This window comes from Dama dama, chromosome 11 (genome assembly GCF_033118175.1).
Source record: "Dama dama isolate Ldn47 chromosome 11, ASM3311817v1, whole genome shotgun sequence".
In the NCBI taxonomy this organism is placed as follows: domain Eukaryota; kingdom Metazoa; phylum Chordata; class Mammalia; order Artiodactyla; family Cervidae; genus Dama; species Dama dama.
Genome location: NC_083691.1, coordinates 87,913,920 through 87,938,633, shown reverse-complemented (window position 1 = coordinate 87,938,633; position 24,714 = coordinate 87,913,920). Strand labels below are relative to the sequence as shown.

General features: G+C 33.5%; 1 protein-coding gene across 8 annotated transcripts in view; it reads left to right on the top strand.

The window, feature by feature from the left end:
- The window catches only part of BIRC6 (baculoviral IAP repeat containing 6), a 208,280-nt gene that overhangs the window by 108,632 nt on the left and 74,934 nt on the right, over positions 1-24,714 (top strand). For all 8 annotated transcript variants that reach the window (XR_009694811.1, XM_061155637.1, XM_061155638.1 and 5 more), the window contains 15 exons: positions 894-1,004; positions 2,282-2,415; positions 5,078-5,205; positions 7,406-7,968; positions 8,922-9,097; positions 10,073-10,169; positions 10,318-10,512; positions 11,335-11,535; positions 15,064-15,343; positions 16,646-16,902; positions 17,158-17,266; positions 19,450-19,671; positions 20,666-21,446; positions 23,329-23,472; positions 23,905-24,034. Coding sequence is in view for 7 of the 8 variants with exons in the window: in XM_061155637.1 (XP_061011620.1) it covers positions 894-1,004; positions 2,282-2,415; positions 5,078-5,205; positions 7,406-7,968; positions 8,922-9,097; positions 10,073-10,169; positions 10,318-10,512; positions 11,335-11,535; positions 15,064-15,343; positions 16,646-16,902; positions 17,158-17,266; positions 19,450-19,671; positions 20,666-21,446; positions 23,329-23,472; positions 23,905-24,034 (3,528 nt within the window). In the remaining variant the exon portion in view is untranslated. The remainder of the gene's footprint in view (positions 1-893; positions 1,005-2,281; positions 2,416-5,077; positions 5,206-7,405; positions 7,969-8,921; positions 9,098-10,072; positions 10,170-10,317; positions 10,513-11,334; positions 11,536-15,063; positions 15,344-16,645; positions 16,903-17,157; positions 17,267-19,449; positions 19,672-20,665; positions 21,447-23,328; positions 23,473-23,904; positions 24,035-24,714) is intronic.

Below are 24,714 nucleotides of genomic sequence, written 5' to 3'. Positions count from 1 at the left end.
GAGAAACTTCCTTTAATGTGCTATCATGTCACCCTTTGGACGTACAGTTTGTATAATGGAGGCAGAAAAAACGTTGGAAATTTTTTGTATTTTAAAATTAAAGTTAATTGGTTCTCAAGTAGTCTATAATCTAGACCACTTAGTTTCTTTAATAAATATAAGTTCATGATTTAAAAATATTTCTTACGTTTCTGTCATAATCATTGTTTATTGATGAAATTATGCTGTTTGCAGTCAGTAAGATGCTTTCTTTTTAGATTGTTTTGGTTTTGATTTTTGTGAAATACAGAACATCTTCTTTAGGTTTTAGTATGATACTTGTTGCAGTCTATATATGTTTCCCGCCTGGGATCTGGAATCAGCCAATTTTACTTGGTGCTTTAAGGGCACAATTAAATGCTCTATATTATGTTTGCTTATTTTTAATACCTTTTTTCATTTCTCCACCTGTCACACGTGCTTCTTATCTATGCCTTGTAGGTGACTTAGTTATTGTTTTAGTTTGTGCTTTTCCTGGGAAGTTGCATTGATTTTGAATGGTCTGCCCCACCTCTGTCTTTCCAAGATGCCCTATTATTTTCAGTTTTTGGTTTTGCAGAATATGAGGATATTTAGTAAAAAACAAACTGTATATAGCCTATAGTTTGAAAAGGATGACAAATGTGTAGTGATGACATGTTATTTGTCATGGAATGAGCTTTAAATTTAGACATAAAATGTTGCTGACACTAGTGCTTTAGTTATATTTAATGGGAAAATCTTATTTATTTTTTGAGGACACTAGTGAATTGATTTAAAAAATAATGTCATGGTTTTAAATTCTCTTCGTTTTAATTCTTAGTAAACATTTGCTATTTCTTGAGTAAAAATTTCCCCTTTCTCTTTCCACGTAGCATCAATAACCAGCTTTCTCACGGTGTTAGCTTGGTATCCCAATACTTTGCTCCGGACATGGTGCCTTGTGCTTCATAGTCTAACTCTCATGACAAACATGCAGCTTAACCGTAAGTTATATCTCTGACCGTAAGTCCTTTATATCTCTGACATACACTTTATTTTTCTTACTATCAGGTTCTTAAAAAGATATTTCCAAGAAGTGGAATAGTTGTGAAAATGATTGAATTTCTTATTTGAATACGTCTCTGTTAGACTTGTTCTTAATGTGTCTTGTCCTTTGTGCTTCTTTACTTTGATTATATACTCCCATGTATCTATAATTACAAGTTTAAATTATATTTTTACCTTCTAAAAGCTTTTAGTTTTAAAAATTGATTACTTTTAGAGTACAAAATCAAGTATTTAATGTTAGCCTGTGTCTTGTACTGGTTATTTATTCTTTTTAAAGTAACTTAGCACTTAAAAATGGTTTATTTATTAATATATTCGTGAACGTATATGACTAGATACCTCAGTTTGTGTTTTTCACATCTAAAATCTGTTTTCGTGGAACCTACTTGTTTCTTCTCAGATTCCAAACTCCTAATAGTTTCCTACTTTCTTTACCCCACTTCTTTATTTCCTGTTTAAGATAGTAAAATTAATTTTTGAAACTTTTAAGAAAGAAACTTCCCTGGTGGCTCAAGACAGTAAAAAATCTGCCTGAAGTTCAGGAGACCCAATTTAATCCCTATGTCAGGAAGATCCCCTGGAAAAGGGAATGACTACCCACTCCAGTATTCTTGCCGGGAAAATCCCATAGACAGAGAAGCCTGGCGGGCCACAGTCCATGGGTTCGCAAAGACTCCAACATGCTAAACCACTAAGACTTTCACTTTCTATATGAGACTGATGGTAGATTTGACTCGATTATTTTGTTCACTTCAAAAAACTGTTGTATTGTCAGTATATATTTTAACAGTATACAGTCTTTATGTAGCTGACATGCTAAAATGAATAAATTTTACCTCAGTTTATTTTCAAAAGCTGGGTTAAACTTTATCTGAAAAATAGATCTTTATTTCTAGAAGGGGACAGTGATTACTTAGTAAAAGGACTTACCAAAAGGACACTAAGCATTTAGTTATTTCTTTTCGACTTGTCTGTATACTGATAAGATAAACATTAAACTAGGTATTTTTCACCTCCAGAAAGGAGGCAAGAAATCTATGGTAGAGGAAAATAGAGAGTGAGGCTCAGTCAGTACAGTAGAGGTTTAGATTGTTTTTAGTAACTACCAGGAATCTATGAGTTTTCTTTGAAACCAAGAGATGTTTTAAATACTGCAGTTCCACTGTCTCAGACTATTTCTTGAGAACTTTTTCTCTTTTTTAATGCTTTATAGCTGGTTCCAGTAGTACCATTGGAACTCAGGAGAGTACTGCCCATCTGCTGGTTTCAGATGCAAACCTGATTCATGTGTTAGTGAAATTTCTTTCTGGCACAAGTCCACATGGAACAAATCAACACAGTCCACAGGTACATGATTTTTGAAAACCAGAGATAGGCTTAGATTACATAGTAAACTTACTTGTAAAAGAAATTTTAAGTGTACCTAAATATGTAAAATTTTTACTGCTAAGGTATTAAATGATGACTTTTTATGTATAAATGTAATAAAATGTTTTGAATTATTTATAATAATAATAGCTGTACTGAAACAATATAGCAGGTAGTAAGTTTTCTCTTGGAATTACTTGATTTTTATGCAAAGATGCATTTTTGGTGTTATATTGTATTATTTGTGAAACCTTCTAAACAAATACTTAAATGTTAGGAAATAATTTCAAAACTTTGGGAGTTTAAAAATATTTTTAAAATAATGTATTGTGTTTAATGACCTCTATAATCAAGATTTGAGAAGTCACCTAACTTAATTCTTCTATAATATTAAATATTTTGTTCAACAAAAAACAAAAAGTTGACATGGATGGACCTAAACAGTATTATGCTAAGTGCAGTAAAAGAGAGAAAGACAAATGCTTTGTGTTTACTTATATGTGGAATCCCAAAAAAACGTAACAAATGAACAAAGGTAATAAAAGTGAATAGAGTCATAGATACAGGGAACAAACAGGTGGTTGCCTGAATGGGGGATTGGGGTCGGGGGGTGAGAAAGATGAGAGAAATGGGTGAGGGAAATTGAGAGGTACAAATTTCCAGGTACAAAATAAATGAATCACCAGTATAAAATGTACTGCGTGGGGCATATTGTCAATAATAATGCAGTATCTTTATGATGACAGATGGTAACTAGACTTACTGTGGTGATCATTTTGAAATGTATAGAAATATCCAATCACTGTTGTACACCAGGATCTAAAGAGTGTTGTAGGTGAATTTCACTTCAAAGGCAGACTCATAGAAAAGGAGATCAGAGGTGGGGGTTGGGGGAATTGGATGAAGGTAACCAGAAGGCAAAATCTTCCAGTTATAAGACAAGTAAGTCCTAGGGATATAAAGTACAGCAAGATAAATGTAATTTACATTTCTGTATATTATATGTGAAAGTTTGCTGAGAGAGTAAATCTTGAGATTTATATAGAAAAAATTTTTTTCTTTTAATTTGTATCTATATGAGATGGATGTTCTCTAAACTTAGTGTGGTAATCATTTCATTGTGTCTATAAGTCAAATTGTTATTCTGTACACTTCAAATTTACAGGCCTATGTGTCATTTACATCTCAAACCTGAAAGGAAAAAGATAAATACTGCTTTTGTTAATTCAGAAAAAAAAGATACATCAGAACTTACAAGCTTTTTTAGCCATAGATATTTCTTTTATATCAATTTAAGCTTTTGTTTTACTGCTTTAAAAATTATTTTTCCTTCATTATATTTCTTTTCAAAAAAAAGTATTCACTGTTCATAGTATCTTTCTAATGGACATTATTCATAATTGTCTTGCAAGGTTATCTCTTATTTCTCAGCTATGTGCTCATCTATGTGTAAGATCTGTGTACTGTTGGGTGCTAGAGATTTATGTAGTTAACGAGACTCTGCCATTCTTGGAGCTTAAATTCTGTTGGGTGCATTTAGTCAGTACTGTCATACTACAGAATAGACTTAAATTTTGTAGATCATCATAAAATAAACGAAAGAAAAAGATTTAAAAAAGAGACCATTTGTAGTTTGATTGGCCCAGAGTTTTGATGGGGGTGTGGGCAGAGGCATGTTATCAAGTAATTATTATACATAAAGATTGCATGAATTTGGAATGTGAGGATTCCTAAAATCACTGATTCCAGCTTCTTTATTTTACATATGAGAAAACATGCATTATCTGCATTGCCCACAATTATACAGCTAGTTCATGGTAGAGCCTACGTGTCAGGGAGCATACCACGGTATAAAATAGTGTGTTTCCTCTCCCCCCACTTTTTTTTTTTTTAAACGCAGAATGAAAGTTATTGAAGATCAAGCTTTCCCCAGATATTTTGGTTTATAATAGGTAGTTTGGCTATGAATGTTAAGATTTTTATGCTCAGAATTAGAAATGAAGTTTGTCTAAAATGGTTTTGAGAACTACATTGCATTTTGTTTTTCCACAACTCCTGTAGGGTTTATGATCATAACATTCCAGCACATAGTTCAGGGTACTTGGTGTAGCTCTCACTATTGTTTTTTTTCATTGAAGAGATAGAAGTTTGGAAAGCTTTTTTTCTTTTTTTTTTTGCAGATTGCTACAGGTTTATTTTTAGCTCTATGTTTTTTGTTTGGAGAGTTTTTTCCCTCCATTCATTTTAGTATTTGCTCTTGTAGTCATTAGAAGCATGACCTTCTGTGTATCACTTAGCCTGTCTGTTGAAATGGGATGATTAAGATTGTGAAAATCACAGTTTTTGTGCTTTCAAAAACATTATAGAGATGTTTTTTGTGTAACTTAAGTGAGTCTTTATCTATATTGAATTAAATAAGTCTGACATAATGGAAAAATATTGACCATAGAATCTATAATTTTCAATTTAAAATATGTCAAGGCCTAAAAGCTTAGTTGGTTTCGTGCTATCACTGTTAATATTTTTGTTTTTCAAATGAGAAGTTTCAACCCTATGGCTCTTAACACTGGATACTTTCAAATGAATAATTCAGTAAATGGAATCAGTAAGCAGTTTTCAGTAGAATTACATTTTTCTTCAGGTTGGTCCAACAGCTACGCAAGCTATGCAAGAATTTCTTACCCGATTGCAAGTACATCTTTCTTCAACATGTCCTCAGATATTCAGTGAATTTTTGCTCAAGCTAATTCATATACTTTCAACAGAAAGGTAAATTTCAATGTCGTTAACAGATATTCCTGATGTATTGATAGAAGCAATAGGTAATCCGCCAAATAAATTTTCTCTTATCATTTGTTGGGAGTTTATCTGGGGATACACAAGCAGGATGATAGCAAGAATTAAGAGGGAAAGATTTATTGATATGTTTCCTGATTGTTTTCTTTTCATTATGGCTCTCCCAAATCCTAAGCTTCTTCTGTTGTTAATGGAATAATGGGTTCATGGATTAGTAGTTACAAACCTTCTATGTGAAATTTACTTGAAGCTCTTTAAATTATTCTAGAATAAATGTAAGGAATTAAAGCTACTAGTAATTTTCTTCGAAACCTACTTGATAAAGATATCTTAAAAAAGAAAAATATTAATATTGTATCAAAATCCTAAATAAAATTTATTACCAAAGTCAGACACTAGGTTAAAAAGAATAAACTGTGACCATAATGGGTTGATTCTTAAAACGCATGAATACTTCAGTATCATACACTATATATCATATTAATGAATCATTTCATCATACTATGAGATATTTCATAAAAGCTGACATTGCTTTCTGAGAAAAACTTTTAATGAAATATTAACTATCATCTTATTTAAAATTATGGGGGGAAAAAACCATTATGAACAAACCAGACTCTATTATGTTTACTTTAAAAGTTCCCATTGATATCAGGAAGAAGTTAAAAATGCTGTTTGCTATCTTTATTATTTAATTTCATTGTGGAAGTGCCAGTGAAGTTTTAAAATATTTTAATGTATATTTGAAAATGATTAAAATAACTTGGAGATTACATCACTCTCTAACAATTAGTTTCACAATATTGGAAGTCAGAAAAAGGTATGGTTTATAATAGCATAAAATAATAAAATAAAATATTAAAAATTAATAATTGTTTTAAATGGCATACATTAATTATTCATAACAATAGTTATTTTTAATAGATCCATAGCAAAATGCCTTCAACCTAATATAAGAATTAATGCAAAACATTTATATGGAGATATGTTTTCATAGTGGCAGAAAATTTTATCTCAGAGTACTATCCTCATTTGTGTTTTCTCTCTCCTTTATAGCTATTTTAAAATACTAATGTGGTTGTATGTAGTTCAGCTTGTTCATAGTGTATGTACAATGATGAAGCATAAGTGTGGGGAGGAGTAGATTCACAAAACCAAAAATGTGATGTTATGATATGCACACATGTTGTTGGAAAATGTGAACTTGAAGTTTTGTTGTATGATTTCACTACAACTTCAGGAGTTCTCACAATCCCTGTTCTGGTTCAGTAATTTGCTAGAAAGACTCACAGAACTCAGGAAAAACATGTTACTTACATTTTTCAGTTTATAAAAACGCAGGAACAGCCAGATAGAATAGACGCACAGGGCAGGGTCTGTGTAGGGATGTGGAAGGGAGGGTGCCTGTGAGTGAATGTGAATTCTCAGGGCTCAGTGTTGCCTGCTTACATACCTGGAATAGCAGTGTGTTAAATATTTAGCTGAATTCTTCTTACACTTATGCATGTTGCCAGCATCTTGACTTCCCAAGTTCTGCCACAGGAAAGCCAATGCTCATATTCCACCTATGAGCTATCTTTGCATGGATTTCAGTCTTTTTGGTACCCTCAGCTCTCTGATGGGTTCAAGAAAAGCTTTGACCTTAGCTCTCTGGTGGGTTCAAGAAAAGTTATGACTTTAGAGTTAATTTGGCTTTTTAAAAAATTGTTAAGATGGGGGGACAATGATCTTTCCACTTTCTATGTCTTAAGCATAAGCAGACCTTGAGAGCATTCAATTTGATGTGTAAGAGAGAATTGGTTGAGTCCTAATTTATGAAAATCAAGATTAGTAAGAAATGTTTAACAACATTTGAGGTTCTAACAATACAGAGCTCATTCATTATGAGGAATGCCTTGTGATATATAATTATTTTAGTCTGTGGCTTCAAAATCACCTCTTTGATTTGCTTGTTCTTCAGTTTTCTATTTGGAAAGAAATTTATTTTTTATTTTATGTGGTAAAATGGAGGTAAGAACAAGAAGGACACAGGAAGAGTGGGAAACTCTGCTGCAAAGTGAAATAGTGAATACCAGGAGTTTAATTATTGTTTAGCTTTCTTATATTCTGGTGGTTACCTCTTTCAAAACAATTTAAAATGGATTAATTTTTAATCCTCTCGCTTTTTCTGCAGGGGTGCCTTCCAGACAGGCCAAGGACCTCTTGATGCCCAAGTAAAGCTTTTAGAATTCACTTTGGAGCAGAATTTTGAAGTTGTTTCCGTTAGTACTATTTCTGCTGTGATAGAGTCTGTCACTTTTTTAGTGCACCACTATATCACTTGCTCAGACAAAGTCATGTCTCGAAGTGGATCAGATAGCTCAGTGGGTGCTCGAGCATGCTTTGGGGGACTCTTTGCCAACCTCATTCGTCCAGGTGATGCAAAAGCAGTTTGTGGTGAAATGACAAGAGATCAACTCATGTTTGATTTGCTAAAACTGGTTAACATTTTAGTTCAGCTGCCTCTTTCGGGTAATAGGGAATACAGTGCAAGAGTGCCTGTGACCACCAATACGACAGACAGTGTTTCAGATGAAGAAAAAGTTTCAGGAGGCAAAGATGGTAATGGAAGCACTAGTAGTATTCAAGGACCACCTGCATATGTCGCTGACTTAGTGTTAGCCAACCAGCAGATTATGAGCCAGATTTTGTCTGCTCTGGGCCTGTGTAATAGCAGTGCCATGGCGATGATAATTGGTACGTATTGAGAATATTAATCTTAAACCTGTTTCTAATACTATATCTCTTTCCTTTAGCAATGTATGAATCCACTGTCTTTTTACTGTACCATGTAGTGTTACTTTATTGTAAACATCTTAGCCTGACTGATTATTATTAGTTAAAAACTTCTGTAGAGTGGCATACATCAGTTGAAAATAAAATTTTAAGTGTGAATTTTTTTTAAATTGGAAAATACTAACAAAATAACTTGTATGGAATTAAATTAAGAAAAGGAAGAAGTTTTGTAAGCTAGGCACCATAATTTATAGTCATATATCTCTAACATTTTAAAGATGAAGAATTAGACTTCAAATTTCATATTAGGGAATGAGTAAATTTTATTTACTTATAGTTTCTTATAATGTGAAGTATAAATTTTTGTTCAAGTTTTAACAGTTTCAATGACACATCAATGTAAAATTTATATATTGTTTCTTTTCTACTTCTTTGAAAGCTAATATGTTAATTATTTTAAACTAATTAAGCGTCAGTAAATTGTGACAAAATCCATTCCTGATGTAATTTTATTAGTATTTCTTCCTTCATGTAAGGGAAAAAAACTATTGTCTTTTTGATTAAAAGTTTTAAAGTATAGTTGCATAATAGTATCAGTTATTTTTCTCTGCTTTTCTTCTTGATATGTATAATGTGTTCCTCAGTTGTGTGATATATTGTTACCAACAACAGAGATATCTTCTATAAAAAGATAACCAAAAATCATTCTCTACTGAATGTTATGTTAGGCATTTTAATTTCTAGACGTGTATATGTATATAGACGCACAACATGCAGACACACACACAGCTGTTTTGTATGCATCCTTCCGTGGTTTGGGGGAAAAAATGGCTTGTAAGACTCTCTATTTTTATTATTACTGGTTTTTAAGGATTTGCTTTTTAAAAAATGTGTAAACTTTTTATTTAAACTAGGGGCAAGTGGATTACATCTCACTAAACATGAAAACTTCCACGGTGGGTTAGATGCCATATCAGTTGGGGATGGACTGTTTACCATACTGACAACTCTTAGTAAAAGAGCATCTACAGTTCATACGATGCTGCAGCCAATTCTAACCTACATGGCCTGTGGGTATATGGGCAGACAGGTAGGTTCAGTCCAGCAGCAACTGCAGTGATTTAAGTAGTCAATAGCAATGGGAGCAGAGGACTATCTATAAGATAGAGACAAATACAGCATTCTAGTTATATATTGGAAAATGAACAGAATCAGCAGATGAGAACCATAGATTAATAATACAAGTTAAAGAGAAAAGTTTCCTTGAAATTGTCGAAGTTAACTATAGTGATGTAAGAGTAAAATGTTTTTAAATTTTAAGGTTTTCTTTCCATTGTCTTAGGAAGTAGTTCTTTCCTTTTCCCTAGAAATAGTATAGTTGAATACCAACATGTTCTACATAGAAGTATATATGAAAATTTAATATGAGTGTTTTTTTTCAGGCTTACGTTGCATATTTAGTTTCCTTTCAGTTAAAAGGGGTTAGAGTAATTTTGAAAGAAAAATAGGTTAGAATGTTATTACTTTTTAAATTTCCTTTTTAAAAAATGAGATTTTAGGAGCCAGTGTGATTATTTTACCTTCTAGTCCATTTACTATTTTTTCTTCCAAAAGCAGGTTTTAAAATATAATTTCTTAAAGAATCTTTTATATGTCATTGTATAACCATCATTTTCATAAATATGTATTGAATCTGTATATATATTTCCCCATTGGAAGATATAGAGGTAAATATTTGAGAAGGCTACATTTTTAAAGGAAAGTACTGTCTAGTGGAAAAGGAAATCAGTGCACATTAAGGTAGAAAATGATAATACTAGGTAAAGACAGACACAAAAAGTGCTGAGTTCAGAGAAGAGACTGTTCACTTAGCTTCTGACACAGGCAAGAGTTTTAAAATATTTGGGCAGACATTTTTATTAAGTGATTTAGGTTAAGGTTACCATTTTATAATAATTAACTATAAAAGAATGTTATATTCAGTGAAACTTATTTGTCCTAATTAATAGGAAATTAATAATCACCTTTTAAAAATCACAGCATACCTGTATGGTTTTTTTTTTAGGGCTCTCTTGCTACTTGCCAGTTATCTGAACCATTATTGTGGTTCATTCTGAGAGTACTGGATACTAGTGATGCCTTGAAAGCATTCCACGATATGGGTAAGGCAAAATTTCCAAAACTGCCATTTAAGTGTAATCGTTAAGTAGTACAGTATGTTCTTATTTTGGTAGTCTTCTGTGAGAGTTGACTCGGTGTCAAATCATCTGTGTTAAGATAATTTTCATTTAGTATTCTTTATAAATTTAGGTGGTGTTCAGCTCATTTGCAACAATATGGTTACTAGTACAAGGGCTATTGTAAACACTGCAAGAAGTATGGTATCAACTATTATGAAATTTCTTGACTCTGGTCCAAACAAAGCTGTTGACAGCACTTTGAAAACAAGAATCCTAGCTTCTGAGCCTGACAATGCAGAAGGGATCCATAACTTTGCACCCCTGGGTAAGAAAACAGTTATTTCATCTTATGGGTGTGTATTTAAATAATAGTTAATTGGCTGGTATGAAGCAAAAGTAGTTGTCAAAATAAATTGATTGTGTTATAATATCACCATTTTAATTACAAACCATTGATTTTGAAGGCACTAGTTTTCCAAACCGTCTACTGATTAGAAGGAAGTTTTTAATTGTTCTTTAGTAGGAAAATTTGTTTTTATTTCTGAGTTTAAATAGACACAATTTGTGAAACTAAGTAGTATAGATTCTTATGTCAGTTTTCAGTATAAATGTTTTATAAAGCTTGTTTCTCCTTATTTTGAGTGATTTTTTTTTAAAGAAGTTTAACATTTGTATAGTTATTCATTTTTCCAGTCTACATAGTTTCTTTTTGTATTTTTCTTTGCATATTTGTAACTCACAAACATTGACAATTCAGAATAAAGATGATTATTTTCAAGTTTATGTTTTATTATCAAGTATATTTTATTTTATTTTCAAGGCTGTATTGAACATTGCTTTTTACTTAAATCATTTGAGAATACTGTGCTCGCTCTGTTGTCGCTTGTTTAGTATTCATTTGGCCTGTTAGTATATAAAAATTAGGCAGCAGTTAACACTGAACTTGTCACCTTGCCAGTTGACTGGATGTCCTGATTATTTGTGAATATTGTGACAGATTATGCTAAGTATATTAAGTGCATTCGTAATATTAAATGTTCATGTTTTTAGCTAATTTCTCTAGTGTAATTACTGTGATTTGAATAGTTCTTGATGCTTTATTAGGTTTCTTTTGCAAGTTTTTATTTTATTTGAAATACTTCTGTAGGTACAATCACATCTAGCAGTCCCACTGCCCAACCGGCTGAGGTGCTTTTGCAGGCCACGCCCCCTCATAGAAGAGCTCGCTCTGCTGCTTGGTCCTACATCTTTCTGCCAGAGGAGGCTTGGTGCGACCTTACCATTCACCTTCCTGCAGCAGTGCTCCTTAAAGAGATACACATCCAACCTCACCTGGCATCTCTTGCAAGTGAGTAGTAATTTGTTTAAAGATCCATCATGAAAATAAACTATAACATATAGAAACATTTACAAAATAAGAAATATACTTAGCAAACAGTGAAAAAAACTTAGATAAAATGTCCAGATTGCTTAATTTTGAACAGTTTAATATAATATTTAACATTTCCACCACATCATTTACCATCAAATGAATTGGCATGACTATTCTCCTGAAAAAATAGAATGTGTGATGAAATTTAAGGAAATATATCCTAGGTGTATATTATTTTGCCTTTCATCTTCTCCCAAATTTATGACACTATAGTATTAAGATAAAATGAGTTAGTTTGCACAACTGTAAATAGCTAGCTTAGTTTTTCTAGTCCGCAGTCCTAGCTCTGTAATGTGAAATTAACATAGATTCCCTTCCCATTGTAAGATAATTACTTCTGCAAAGAATTTTTTATTGTAATATGTAGAGTGTGATATTTTGAGTATTATGACCTTTGAATTTTTAATGTTCTGAGTATCATCCATTTGATGCATTTTCATTTAATACATTTTGTTGTAACTTTGCAAGGGAAATAATTAATTGTAAAAAATAAAAAAAAAATAAGTTATCCATTAAAAGAAGAATGGACTCTTTCAAGCATTCATGAAGAAATATGAAGTACTATTTTACATTTGTGATGGTCCCCAAATTCTTTCAATATAAATATAATGATTTATACAGAATTGTTGAAGTTTTGACAATCATTTATCTTCATTGATTGATTCTCATTGCTATCATATGTCACTCAATAATTTAATGAAGATCTATGGGAAATTTTGTAGACTGCTGGCATATTTGGAAGAATAAATTTTTACACTTATTTGCAAGAGTAGATTATTATTATATCCTAAAAGAGTTGTAGAGTCTGTCCATACCAGATTAAAATAGATATAATGAATAAAATGACAGAAAAAAAGTAGATTAATGCAGTGTTTTGGCAGGTCAAAAGTAAATATATTACATGGCAAAATATAAGTCAGTACAACCTCCAACAGTATAAGACTTAGGAGATAATCTAAGATGAGGAGGAAACTGCTTTTTTGGGAAGGAGAAAGTGGCTTTGAGTTGTAGGTAGAATTTATACATAGTAATTTGGACAGGAAAGATGTTACAACAGAGGACTGTACATTACGATAAATCAATAGATTACATGTTTTCTAACACAAATGTGCTTAATACTTTTGGTTTGAGATCAGAGCACAAACTAAAGGTATAGTGTTTTCCTGTAGAAATGGCATAGCCTTTAGAATCAAAACCTGGGCTTGAACATAAAATGTGCCCTTTATTCATGTGAGGGTTTGGATTATTTAATCTCTTTTTTATCAGTTTGTATTGGTAGGGTCAAAGAGATTATATAATGTGGATAATACTTTAAGATTAAATTTAAAAATTTTGTGACTTAACCTAGTTCTCTGTGCAAACCAGGGGTATAGTTGACACATAATAAAAGTTACTTCCTGATTTTATAGTTGACATTTAAAATCAAGTTTCACAGGTTGTTTTAGTTGATAGATAAATTTATTAAATGTTCTTCCATGTTTGTGAGAAAGAATTTTCCCATAGCAACTGCCAGTTAATTACTTCATTGTATGTGTGTGCTCAGTCATGTCAGACTCTTTGTGACACCTTGAACTTAGCCTACCAGACTCCTCTGTTGATGAAATTACCCAGGCAAGAATGTTGGAGCAGGTTGCTATTTCCTGCTCTAAGGGACCTTGACACCCAGGGATCGAATCAACATCTCCTGCATTGATAGGCAGATTCTTTACCACTGCAGCACCCGGTTACTTCATTCAGTTCAGTTCAGTTCATTCGCTCAGTTGTGTCCGAGTCTTTGCGACCCCATGGACTGCAGCATGCCAGCCTTCCCTGTCCATCACCAACTCCTGGAGTTTACTCAAACTCATGTCCATTGAGTCGGTGATGCCATCCAACCGTCTCATCCTCTGTCGTCCCCTTCTCCTCCCGCCTTCAGTCTTTCCCAGCATCGAGGTTTTTTCCAATGAGTCAGTTCTTTGCATTAGGTGGCCAAAGTATTGAAGTTTCAGCTAAGCATCAGTCCTTCCAGTGAATATTCAGGACTGATCTCCTTTAGGATGGACTGGTTGGATCTCTGGCTAGTCCAAGGGACTCTCAAGAGTCTTGTCCAACATCACAGTTTAAAAGCATCAATTCTTTGGCACTCAGCTTTCTTCATGGTCCAACTCTCACATCCATACATGACTACTGGAAAAACCATAGCCTTGACTAGATGGACGGCCCTTGGTTGGCAAAGTAATGTCTCTGCTTTTTAGTATGCTGTTTAGGTTGGTCATAACTTTTCTTCCAATGAGTATGCATCTTTTAATTTCATGGCTGCAGTCACCATCTGCAGTGATTTTGGAGCCCCCCAAAAATAAAGTCTGCTACTCTTTCCATTCTTTCCCTATCTATGTGCCAAGAAGCGATGGGACCAGATGCCATGATCTTAGTTTTCTGAATGTTGAGTTTTAAGCCAACTTTTTCACTGTCCTCTTTCACTTTCATCAAGAGGCTCTTTAGTTCTTCGCTTTCTCCCATAAGTTGGTGTCATCTGCATATCTGAGGTTATTGATATTTCTGCCGTTAATCTTGATTCCAGCTTGTGCTTCATCCAGCCTGGTATTTCTCATGATGTACTCTGCATATAAGTTAAATAAGCAGGGTGACAATATATAGCCTTGACGTATTCCTTTTCCGATTTGGAACCAGTCTGTTCCACGTCCAGTTCTAACTGTTGCTTCTTGAGCTGCATGCAGATTTCTCAGGAGGCGGGTCAGGTGGTCTGGTATTCCCATCTCTTGAAGAATTTTCCACAGTTTGTTGTGATCCACACAATCAAAGGCTTTGGCATAGTCAATAAAGCAGAAGTAGATGTTTTTCTGAAACTCTTGCTTTTTCAACCACTTCATTTGGCCTCCTTAAATTTTAGCAGGAAATTATTTTAAATATTCTGAATGTTGAAATTTTGAAAGGCAAAAAAGGATCAGAGGTGAAAATTTCTAAACTCAAATGTGTTTAAAATCATAGCAATATGATAGTAGTGAAATAATGAGTTTGTGAAAAGGTACTTTTAAAGTCTCATTCTTCCTAAATTATATACAGCTGTAAACCACAGTGTACTAATCAAATGCCCCATTTTGCTGGTGATAATTCTGAGAGTAGAAATAATAGAGTAATTGCCTGTTTTGGTTTTCTTCGAGAAAATGAAGTAAATGTGGATTGCATATCTTCAGTTAATCTGTTTTTTAGGTTAATGTTATAATTTTTTATGTACAATTTTCATTATACTCTAAATTTCATATAATAGCTCCAAAATCAATTATAATTGAAGTTAGCAACAAAGTATGACTTAGCATTTACATATTCTTTTTATGACTTCATAATGACTATAACTGAAAGCTGCCATTTTAATGTAGTTGCCATTAAAATATGAACTTGCATTTACTTTTTCTTTAGTAATTGTTCAATTTTCTCTTTCTGTAGCCTGCCCATCCTCAGTGTCTGTAGAAGTAAGTGCAGATGGAGTAAACATGCTACCATTGTCTACTCCTGTTGTCACAAGTGGTCTTACCTACATAAAAATTCAACTTGTGAAAGCTGAAGTAGCTTCCGCTGTCTGCCTTAGACTCCATCGTCCACGAGATGCCAGCACACTAGGCCTTTCACAGATCAAATTACTGGGCCTCACTGCTTTTGGTACCACTTCTTCAGCAACAGTTAATAATCCCTTTCTTCCATCTGAAGATCAGGTATCCAAAACAAGGTATGTAGTTCCTCATTCTTAAGGAAAACTTTCTGTGCTTTTCATGAAATTTATTCTGTGGCTTCTTTGCTTTTTTTAAATTAGAGTTTAGAAAATTCTTTGTTCCATAGATTTCTAAATAATATCATAATTTTTTAAGTGTAATAAAGAATAATTGCATTCTTTGTGTTTAATTCTTTAATTCGTTGTGTTTAATTCTTGAGATGATCTGTGATGTGCTTTATGTGGATGTGAGTTCTACTTCTTTGAACTGTAGTCTTATGTAAGCATTTCCAAATGCCTATCCCCAAAAATATATCTGAATCAAACAAATTGACCACACAGATAAGCACCTGGTCTGTTATCTAGTAATTCTTAAGTTGCCAGTCAGTAAAGGGTTTGATTTGAACCATACAAATTAATACAAACTGACCAAACAAAGAAGGACCTGAATGTGTCCTTTAATTTACATTCTTCTGATAAATTTGGATGGTTGAAAATTTTATAGATTGGTTTTATTGTACATTTTACCTGAGGAAAAAAAATGGGATTTCTTTTTTATTTTCAAGCTGCTAGGTCTTTTCAGTTTTGCAATTCTGTGATCCTGTGCTGTTTATATTTATGCATATGTGTATATACAAACCTATTTCCTGACTAAATAAAAAGCAAGTTCATAATTCCTAAGTGCGACTTGTACTTAAGTATTTTTATTTTTTATGTTATAGGGGAAACTTACTGTGTATTTAATTCTTATTGATGTTATAGTATTCTAAAAATATTCTTTTTTAAACATCGATGGTGCTACCTACTTATGAAATACAACATGCTGGTTATTTTTTCTGCTGTATAAGGCACAAATTTTTTTTCACCACATATCTCCTCTTTTTTTTTTTTTTTTTTTTAAAGATTCTTTGCATGTAGTCCATTACAGAGCATTGAGTAGAGTTCCCTGTGCCAGCAGGTTCTTAGTAGTTATCTATTTCATATATAGTAGTGTCTGTATGTGAATCCCAGTCTTCCAATTTATCCCTGGAAACATAAGTTTGTTTTCTATATCCGTGCCTCTGTTCAGTTTTGTAAGTTCGTTCATTTGTGCCCTCCCCCCTCTTTTTAAAAATAATCCACATATAAGTGATAGCATGTCATTTCTGTCTTTCTGTGTGTGACTTCATTCAGTAAGAGAGTCTGTCATGACAGTCCATCCACAACCTGCTGATCTTGGAGAAATTTTGTTTGATCTTGGAAGAGTTTTTACTTCAGAAGTCTGAAGTAATTTAAGTACTTAAATTAACCCATAAGCTGTTGTTGTGTTTTGTATTTCAGTATTGGATGGTTACGGTTATTACATCATTGCCTTACTCACATAAGTGATCTGGAAGGAATGATGGCAAGTGCAGCTGCACCCACTGCTAATTTGCTGCAGACTTGTGCTGCCCTACTGATGTCTCCGTACTGTGGAATGCATTCACCCAACATTGAGGTTGTGCTTGTCAAGATAGGACTTCAGTCCACTCGAATTGGCCTAAAGCTTATAGACATTCTTCTGAGAAATTGTGCAGCATCAGGCAGTGATCCTACAGGTGACAATTAATTTTGATATTTGAATTTTTACATATCTGCAGAGAAATAATATTTGAACTATGATGTTTGTGATTAATTCCATTTCCAAAATTAAATTCCACATGGCTTCATTATTTTTGGAGTTTGATTTTTTTTGTTGTTTCTGAATTTTATAGAAGTTATGTTTAATGAATAATTTAAGATTAAACTGAGCGAATCTTTTAATCTTATTTGCTTATTTAGCAAATTTTTCCTTTTGATTCTCTTTTTGCAAGATTTGAATAGCCCTTTACTTTTTGGAAGACTGAATGGACTGTCTTCTGACTCTACGATAGATATTCTTTACCAGCTTGGAACAACTCAGGATCCTGGAACAAAAGACAGGTATGTGGTGATCTCATTTTTCGCATGAGAACATATATACACATACTCTCACGCAGTAGATGTTACTAATAATGCTTTTTTTAAAGATCTTTTTGTAAAAGTTAAGCTTAGGTATTACTAAGCTTACAGAAATAATGGACTATTGTGTCTATATTAGATACCTGGACTATTTTGATAATAGTAATGTTTTCACTGATCATTTATATTATCCATTGACATCTTTTCATTAGATTCTTTTCCTTCTTTCTCCTGCTTTCTACCACAAAGTGAAACACTGTCATACCAAGTAAATAATACTGATTGTTTCACCTAAATGTTTACTGATCTTGCAGTATAGGTAATTTTAGGTAAGTTTTACTAATGTAGTTCTTCCTCGATGTCTTCTACCTCCAAATTCATAAGGACTCCAAGTATCTTTGAAACATGTTTTTGTTTGTATAAGTAATATAAATTATCTTTACGCTGGAGACTCTTTCCTGAGTTAATATCCTTTTACGTATGTTGAATATTTTATATTCAATTAAGATTCTTTACTTTTATTAATTTGTATTTAAAGTGAAATCATTTGGTATGTTGTTAAACATCTTACTTCATGAATTATTAACAGATTATTAATTTTTTGTTGGGTTCTTACTCATTTTACAGCTCTTCACCGAGTAGTTGGTGTATGTCTGGCATTGTGCTAATACTAGAGAGATCAAGTTTATTCAGTCCAACTTGGGCCCTCAGGAGTGGGGAGACAGAACAGTGTCCCTAATAAGGGGAGATTTATGTAGGTCAGACTGAAGGGTATGAATTAAGAGTGCCTGGCAGTGAAGTCATCTCAGAAAAATTGTTACTTAATCCCTGACAATGTAATAGCTTTCATTAATTTTAGACTCATTGCATTCATGTACTCTGGGTTAAAAATATTTAAAGAATATATTTAACAAAGTAAAATTAGTTTGTCAGATAACTTCAAAATATTGAATAGGCTGACTTCCTTTCCATTAAACTTTTGCTTTATATAAACTGTATGATAACTATATTGTATTTTAAAATATATTGGAGTATTTTTTGACAAAGTGAATAGTAATTTATGTCAAATTTGAATCATAATGATTAATAGGGTTAAAAATATGTGCTGAATATTTTTCTAGAATAGGTTTCCTGCAGTCTTGTGGTTATTTTATTTTTAATTTTTTTATCATAAGAAGAAATTGTGCTTAAAATTACTTTCTTAGCATAATGCAAATATAGCTATTTCAGAATATTTTAGAATTGATGTTAATGACAAGATTTTGGTTGCTCTTTTTCTAGGAAATGTTACTTTTCCCTAATTGTCTCATCTCCCTTCTTTTCCAAGAGTTTTCCTTATTTCTTGTCATATGAAATTTAAAGCATTTGATCCTTCAGTCCTTCAGGGTAGAGAGAGAGATTAAGTGGTATTATATACCTTCCAACTCCCATTTCTTTTAACCTTAAGCAAAGAATCTTGTGCTCTAGACATTTAAAAGTAAACAAAACAAAGATAAACAGTGTTTTAAGAACTTGAAAATAAATCTATCCCCCACCCCTTAGAAATACTAAGTCAAAGCACTATTGCTTTAAAAAGTCTTTTGCTTTCATTTTGTGGTCCCCAGCTCTAGGCAATGGAGTGTATGTAGTAGGGTGGCACTTGGAAACGTATGTGCGTTGAGGCTGTTCGCTTGTCAGAATGCAGGAGGGTGGGTGTCTGCTACTAGTATTTAATACTTGGGGACCAGAGATGTGAAACATGGTGTATTGCATGAGATTCTGCACAATGAAGAGCTGACCCCCCCAATCACTGCTCTATGATATGTGGATTTATTATAAAAAGAGTAAAAATTTAGACTATAAAATTAGTTTTTTTAAACTGTCTATCCTGTAATTCTAGAGATTTATATGTTCTGCCATAAATGAGGTAAGAATCAGTATTTATATGCTGATTAGACGAGTTATTGCAAATATTTTCATCACTTAAATGGATATTATTGGAAAATTAGAATTACTTTGACATTATTGATTGCATAATTCCTTTTCCCTCCTATTTTAAATTAAAATTACTGAGAATAATCATATATTATTCTTATATATACATTGCTTACATGCAGTGGCAGTATTTATCTGTATTAAATGTCATCTGTAGTATAATTGATTATTTGAATTCATCTTTTCTTAAGAATTCAGGCCTTGTTAAAATGGGTCAGTGATTCTGCAAGAGTGGCTGCTATGAAAAGAAGTGGCAGGATGAGTTACATGTGTCCTAACTCTTCATCAATAGAGTATGGTCTTTTGATGCCATCTCCTTCTCATTTGCACTGTGTAGCAGCAATTTTGTGGCACAGTTATGAACTGCTGGTAGAATATGATTTACCAGCACTACTAGACCGGGAGCTCTTTGAGTAAGTATGATTTACGAAATTATTTTTCTCCCCAGTATTAGATCACTTTAGGTTTTTACTTGATAAAACAGCATTTTTATATGCTTAGTTGTCTAAAAATAATGAAAGTGCTAGATAAGTATAAATGATATCATTTTGAAATGAGATGCTACTCAAATTTAATCTTCATGTTTTAAGAAGCTGTGTTAGTGTCATTGCTGCTTTTCCCACCTAAATTTGGAATGTTCAGTGTATTCTGCAGTTCACATTGTTTATTCTCTTTTGTAAGTTTACTCACCAGATTCTTTTATCTTTAATATACAACTTTGGAGGGAAAGTGTAACTAGAAATTTTAAAAGACTGCTTTAGACAGTTCTTATAGTTGTTTGTTTCTCATTCTTTCTAGACAGCCATGATTGTTCTTTTGACTAGTAGTTTCCACTTAAACCACATTTCTTCACCATACACAGTTAAGGCTTTATTGAGCTGACTGCCTAATAACTTTAAGTCTATGGCAAAATATAATATTTATTTCTGAAGAGTTCCATGACTCATAAAAGGTCGGCCTTTTGTTCTCTAGTTTGTCATTTTCATATTTGCTTCTTTTATTTGGCATAATCCATGACTTATTAGTGAAGCTCACTAATAGTTTTCATTTTGCAGACATGAATTAAAGCCATTAATCATGTCAAATTCAATCTAAACATTTCTTTGCTATACTTTTTTCATTATTTTCTGTATGTCATTTCTTTTTTTAGGTCACACAGAGAATGGTAGAACCATTTTGATATAGATCTCTTAGTTTTCTGGGTTCATCTTGCAAGTCTTACTTTAGCCTACTGAAGTACTTAGTGGTGTTTATCAGAACCAGTCTTGCTGAGACATTATAATGTCGTAATACTGAATGTTAAGCTGTGTAATTTTCATCAGAGTGATTTCTAGTAGAAATAATGGACAGTGAGGTCTTTCTAAAAATAAGTGTATTTTTTTTAACATGATATCTTTTATTCCTTAGGTTACTTTTTAATTGGTCCATGTCTCTTCCCTGCAATATGGTTTTGAAGAAAGCTGTGGACAGTCTGCTTTGCTCGATGTGTCACATACACCCAAGTTATTTTTCTTTGCTCATGGGCTGGATGGGCATTACCCCTCCCCCAGTGCAGTGTCACCACAGACTGTCCATGACAGATGATAGCAAAAAGCAAGATCTCAGTTCATCTTTAACAGACGACTCTAAAAATGCACAAGCGCCTCTTGCCCTAACTGAATCACATTTGGCAACCCTTGCTTCCTCTTCTCAATCTCCAGAAGCTATCAAACAATTATTGGACTCAGGTTTGCCTTCTCTTCTTGTGAGGAGTCTGGCTAGTTTTTGTTTTAACCACATTTCTTACTCTGAAAGCATTGCTCAATCAGTAGATACTTCCCAGGACAAACTGAGGCGGCACCACGTTCCACAGCAATGTAATAAGATGCCTATCACAGCAGACCTGGTTGCTCCTATTCTTAGGTTTTTGACAGAAGTTGGCAATAGCCATATCATGAAAGACTGGCTTGGTGGGTCTGAAGTCAATCCACTGTGGACAGCACTTCTGTTTTTATTGTGTCACTCTGGATCCACCTCTGGAGGACACAACCTAAGTGCCCAGCAGACCAGTGCAAGGTCAGCTTCTCTCTCCTCAGCTGCTACAACGGGATTGACTACCCAGCAGAGGACAGCAATTGAGAATGCAACTGTTGCATTCTTCCTGCAGTGCATTTCATGTCACCCTAATAATCAAAAGCTGATGGCCCAGGTAAGAGTTGAAAAACTAACTTATGTTCCAGGTGTCTTACTGTTTTAATGTGCTGTCACATAACACTCTTGAAATTAGTTCAGAAAGTGGCATGTATTAGGGCCAGGTGATGATGAAGTTTCTGGTTGGGTGCGTTTAAGGATTTGAATTTAAACCATAATTAAAATTAAGTACTGATATCTCTTCCCTCCTCTCTTCACTTATTAACATAAGTCAGTTATTCTTTTTGATGAATGATAGACAAATTCTTCAAGATTCTAGCTAAAGAAATCCTCTTTTAAAAAAATCTACCCCCAATATGATGCTTCAGCTCTTGGAACAAGATTGACCACTTAAAGCTGGCCATTGAAGGGCTCATCTGCATCAAGACATTACATTTTGTAGTAACTATATTGTTAAAAGCTGTTGGTTTGCTTCTAATGCTGCTGCTGCTGCAAAGTCGCTTCAGTCATCTCCAACTGTGTGCGACCCCATAGACGGCAGCCCACCAGTCTCCGCCGTCCCTGGGATTCTCCAGGCAAGAACACTGGAGTGGGTTGCCATTTCCTCCTCCAATGCATAAAAGTGAGAAGTGAAAGTGAAGTCGCTCAGTTATGTCTGACTCTTAGTGACCCCATGGACTGCAGCCTACCAGGCTCCTCCGTCCATGGGATTTTCTAGGCAAGAGTACTGGAGTGGGTTGCCGTTGCCTTCTCCATGCTTCTAATGAAGCAGACATTAGAGTAGGTTTCAGACAGGAGACTCTTGACAAATCACATTCAAAGTATGAAAGATTATTGTATTGAGTTTGGGGGCCAAAACTCTTGAAAGCTGGAATTATCTCTAAAATAATTCTAGTTCCTTTTTGCCAGATTTTGCTTGTTTCCAGCTGCTGTGATCTTCAACAGGTTTTAAACTAGAAAATGGAAATACTAATACCTGCCTCTCAAAAGATTTTTTTCTTTTGAGAGGATTATAATGTATATGAGCATGTTATGCTATGTATACTAGCATAGAGCTTGTTTGAGACATGGTCCAGTTCAGTTCAGTTGCTCAGTCGTGTCCAACCCTTTGAAATATGGTGAAGTGAAGTCGCTCAGTCGTGTCTGACTCTCTGCGACCCCATGGATTGTAGCCTACCAGGATCCTCAGTCCATGGGATTTTCCAGGCAAGAATACTGGACTGGGTTGCCATTTCCTTCTCCAGGGGATCTTCCCGACCCAGGGATCAAACCTGGGTCTCCTGCATTGTAGGCAGACGCTTTACCGCCTGAGCTACCAGTGCTTATCAGTTAAACTATTAATATCTAAAAGGATGAGCTATTACAGTTTTTAAAAATTACTGAATGACTTAACTTTTAGAAGAGGAAGATACTTTATTGCCTCAACTATGTTATTGGGAAACTATCTACTTAATGTGCCTAATTTGAAAGAAATGCTTAAATTACCAATTTTAACGAAGTCCTTAAATATGAGTATTTGAAAATTTGGTTTCTGCCTGTGGGTAGAGTGAAACTTTCTCTTCCATTGTCTTCTGTCCTGGTTATCCTCTCTCAGTTTCTTCTTAAGGCTTTATTTTATATTTTTAATACGTTTTTTTTCAGAATTTTTATTGTATAGTAACCACATTCAGATATTGATTGAAGTTAAAATTAAGTTGGTTTTGCCAGGTATTTTATGAAAACCCTGTACTAGTAACTTCTCTTATCCACAGAAATTTCTGATTCACTTTTAACTTGATGTCTACTTCTTATTCATTTAAGATGGAATAATATATTCTTTAATTGCTAATTTGATGAATTGAAACATACTTATTAATCCACATTTTAAATTTCCTCTTTATTCTTTAAAGTAAAAAGCTGGAAGTACCACTTTTAACTTTTTAAATCTCTCACTTTGCCAGGTTCTCTGTGAACTGTTTCAGACATCTCCTCAAAGAGGGAACCTTCCAACATCAGGCAATATTTCAGGGTTTGTACGTAGATTATTCTTGCAGTTGATGCTGGAGGATGAGAAAGTGACAATGTTTCTTCAGTCTCCCTGTCCAGTGAGTATTTAACAATTAAATTAAATCTTAATGATGAACTGTGTATAAAGATATTTTATGTTTTCATATCAGAGCTTACAGTTATCTCTGCTCTAATTTCTAATACAGCAGAATGAAATTATCATAGCTTTTATACTTAATGATAGAACTTAGAAATCTCCGCTAACTCTGTCTGGAATAACCTAGTTGTAAATTGCCATGAATAGTATAATTTGATTTGGGAGGAAAAGTGACAGATTGTTGGGTACAACAGTGCTAATGCAAAATTTGATCAACAAATCACATGACAGACATGCCACATTTGAAGAAATACAGAAAATAAACTCGTATATTTTTGTATGCGTTATTGAATTTTTATTCCTTTATGCTTTTGAAATTGTTATATAATGAAATATATTTCAAAAAATCTCTTCTTTATTTCTTGATTTCCAGCTGTACAAGGGGAGAATTAATGCTACTAGCCACGTCATCCAGCATCCAATGTTTGGAGCAGGCCACAAATTCCGAACACTTCATTTGCCAGTCTCAACAACATTATCAGAAGTTCTGGACAGAGTGTCAGGCAAGTCAGATTTAAATATTTATTTTTCTTTAACTTTGTTATATGTATATAGGAATTTTATCATTTTTATAATTTTATTATATTCACTGAGAAACTATTTAATGACATGAAATGGTCAAGATGGTTTCACATTTCAAAACATGACGCAGTGTACAAAATGTATGATACATTCCAGCACCTGTAATTCTTTTGTTGTTATATGCGTTATGTTTAGTAGTGGCGGAACTGGCAGCTAGAAATGGCAACAAGCTGTGGGAAGCTATTGATGGAATTTTCTCGAGATAAACCATAAGGCTATTTTATAGTGGATGAATTTGCACAGTATATTAGGTTGAATGACAGCATTCTAAGTAATAAACATTTACTAAATCTAGGAGATAAATGAATGGTCAGTAGGTAGAATCGGCTGGTGACTTTATTGTTTATAACCGTGAGGAAGACAGAACTTTTCCTGTGGATTTCTTGTCTATTTCAAGAGCTCTCAGTTGATGCCTTTAAATAGAATATAAGTTTCTGAAGTAAAAGCATTTTGGGGGTAGAATGCCAGTTGACTATGATGAGTTTCTTTTTTTGCCTCTCTGAAATCCTAGTCAGTGATGTATCTAGTCATTGAGTATCTGCTATGTGTAAGCACAGTAATTTCTTCTAGGGTTGTAAAAGTGAGCAGGACACATACTCTG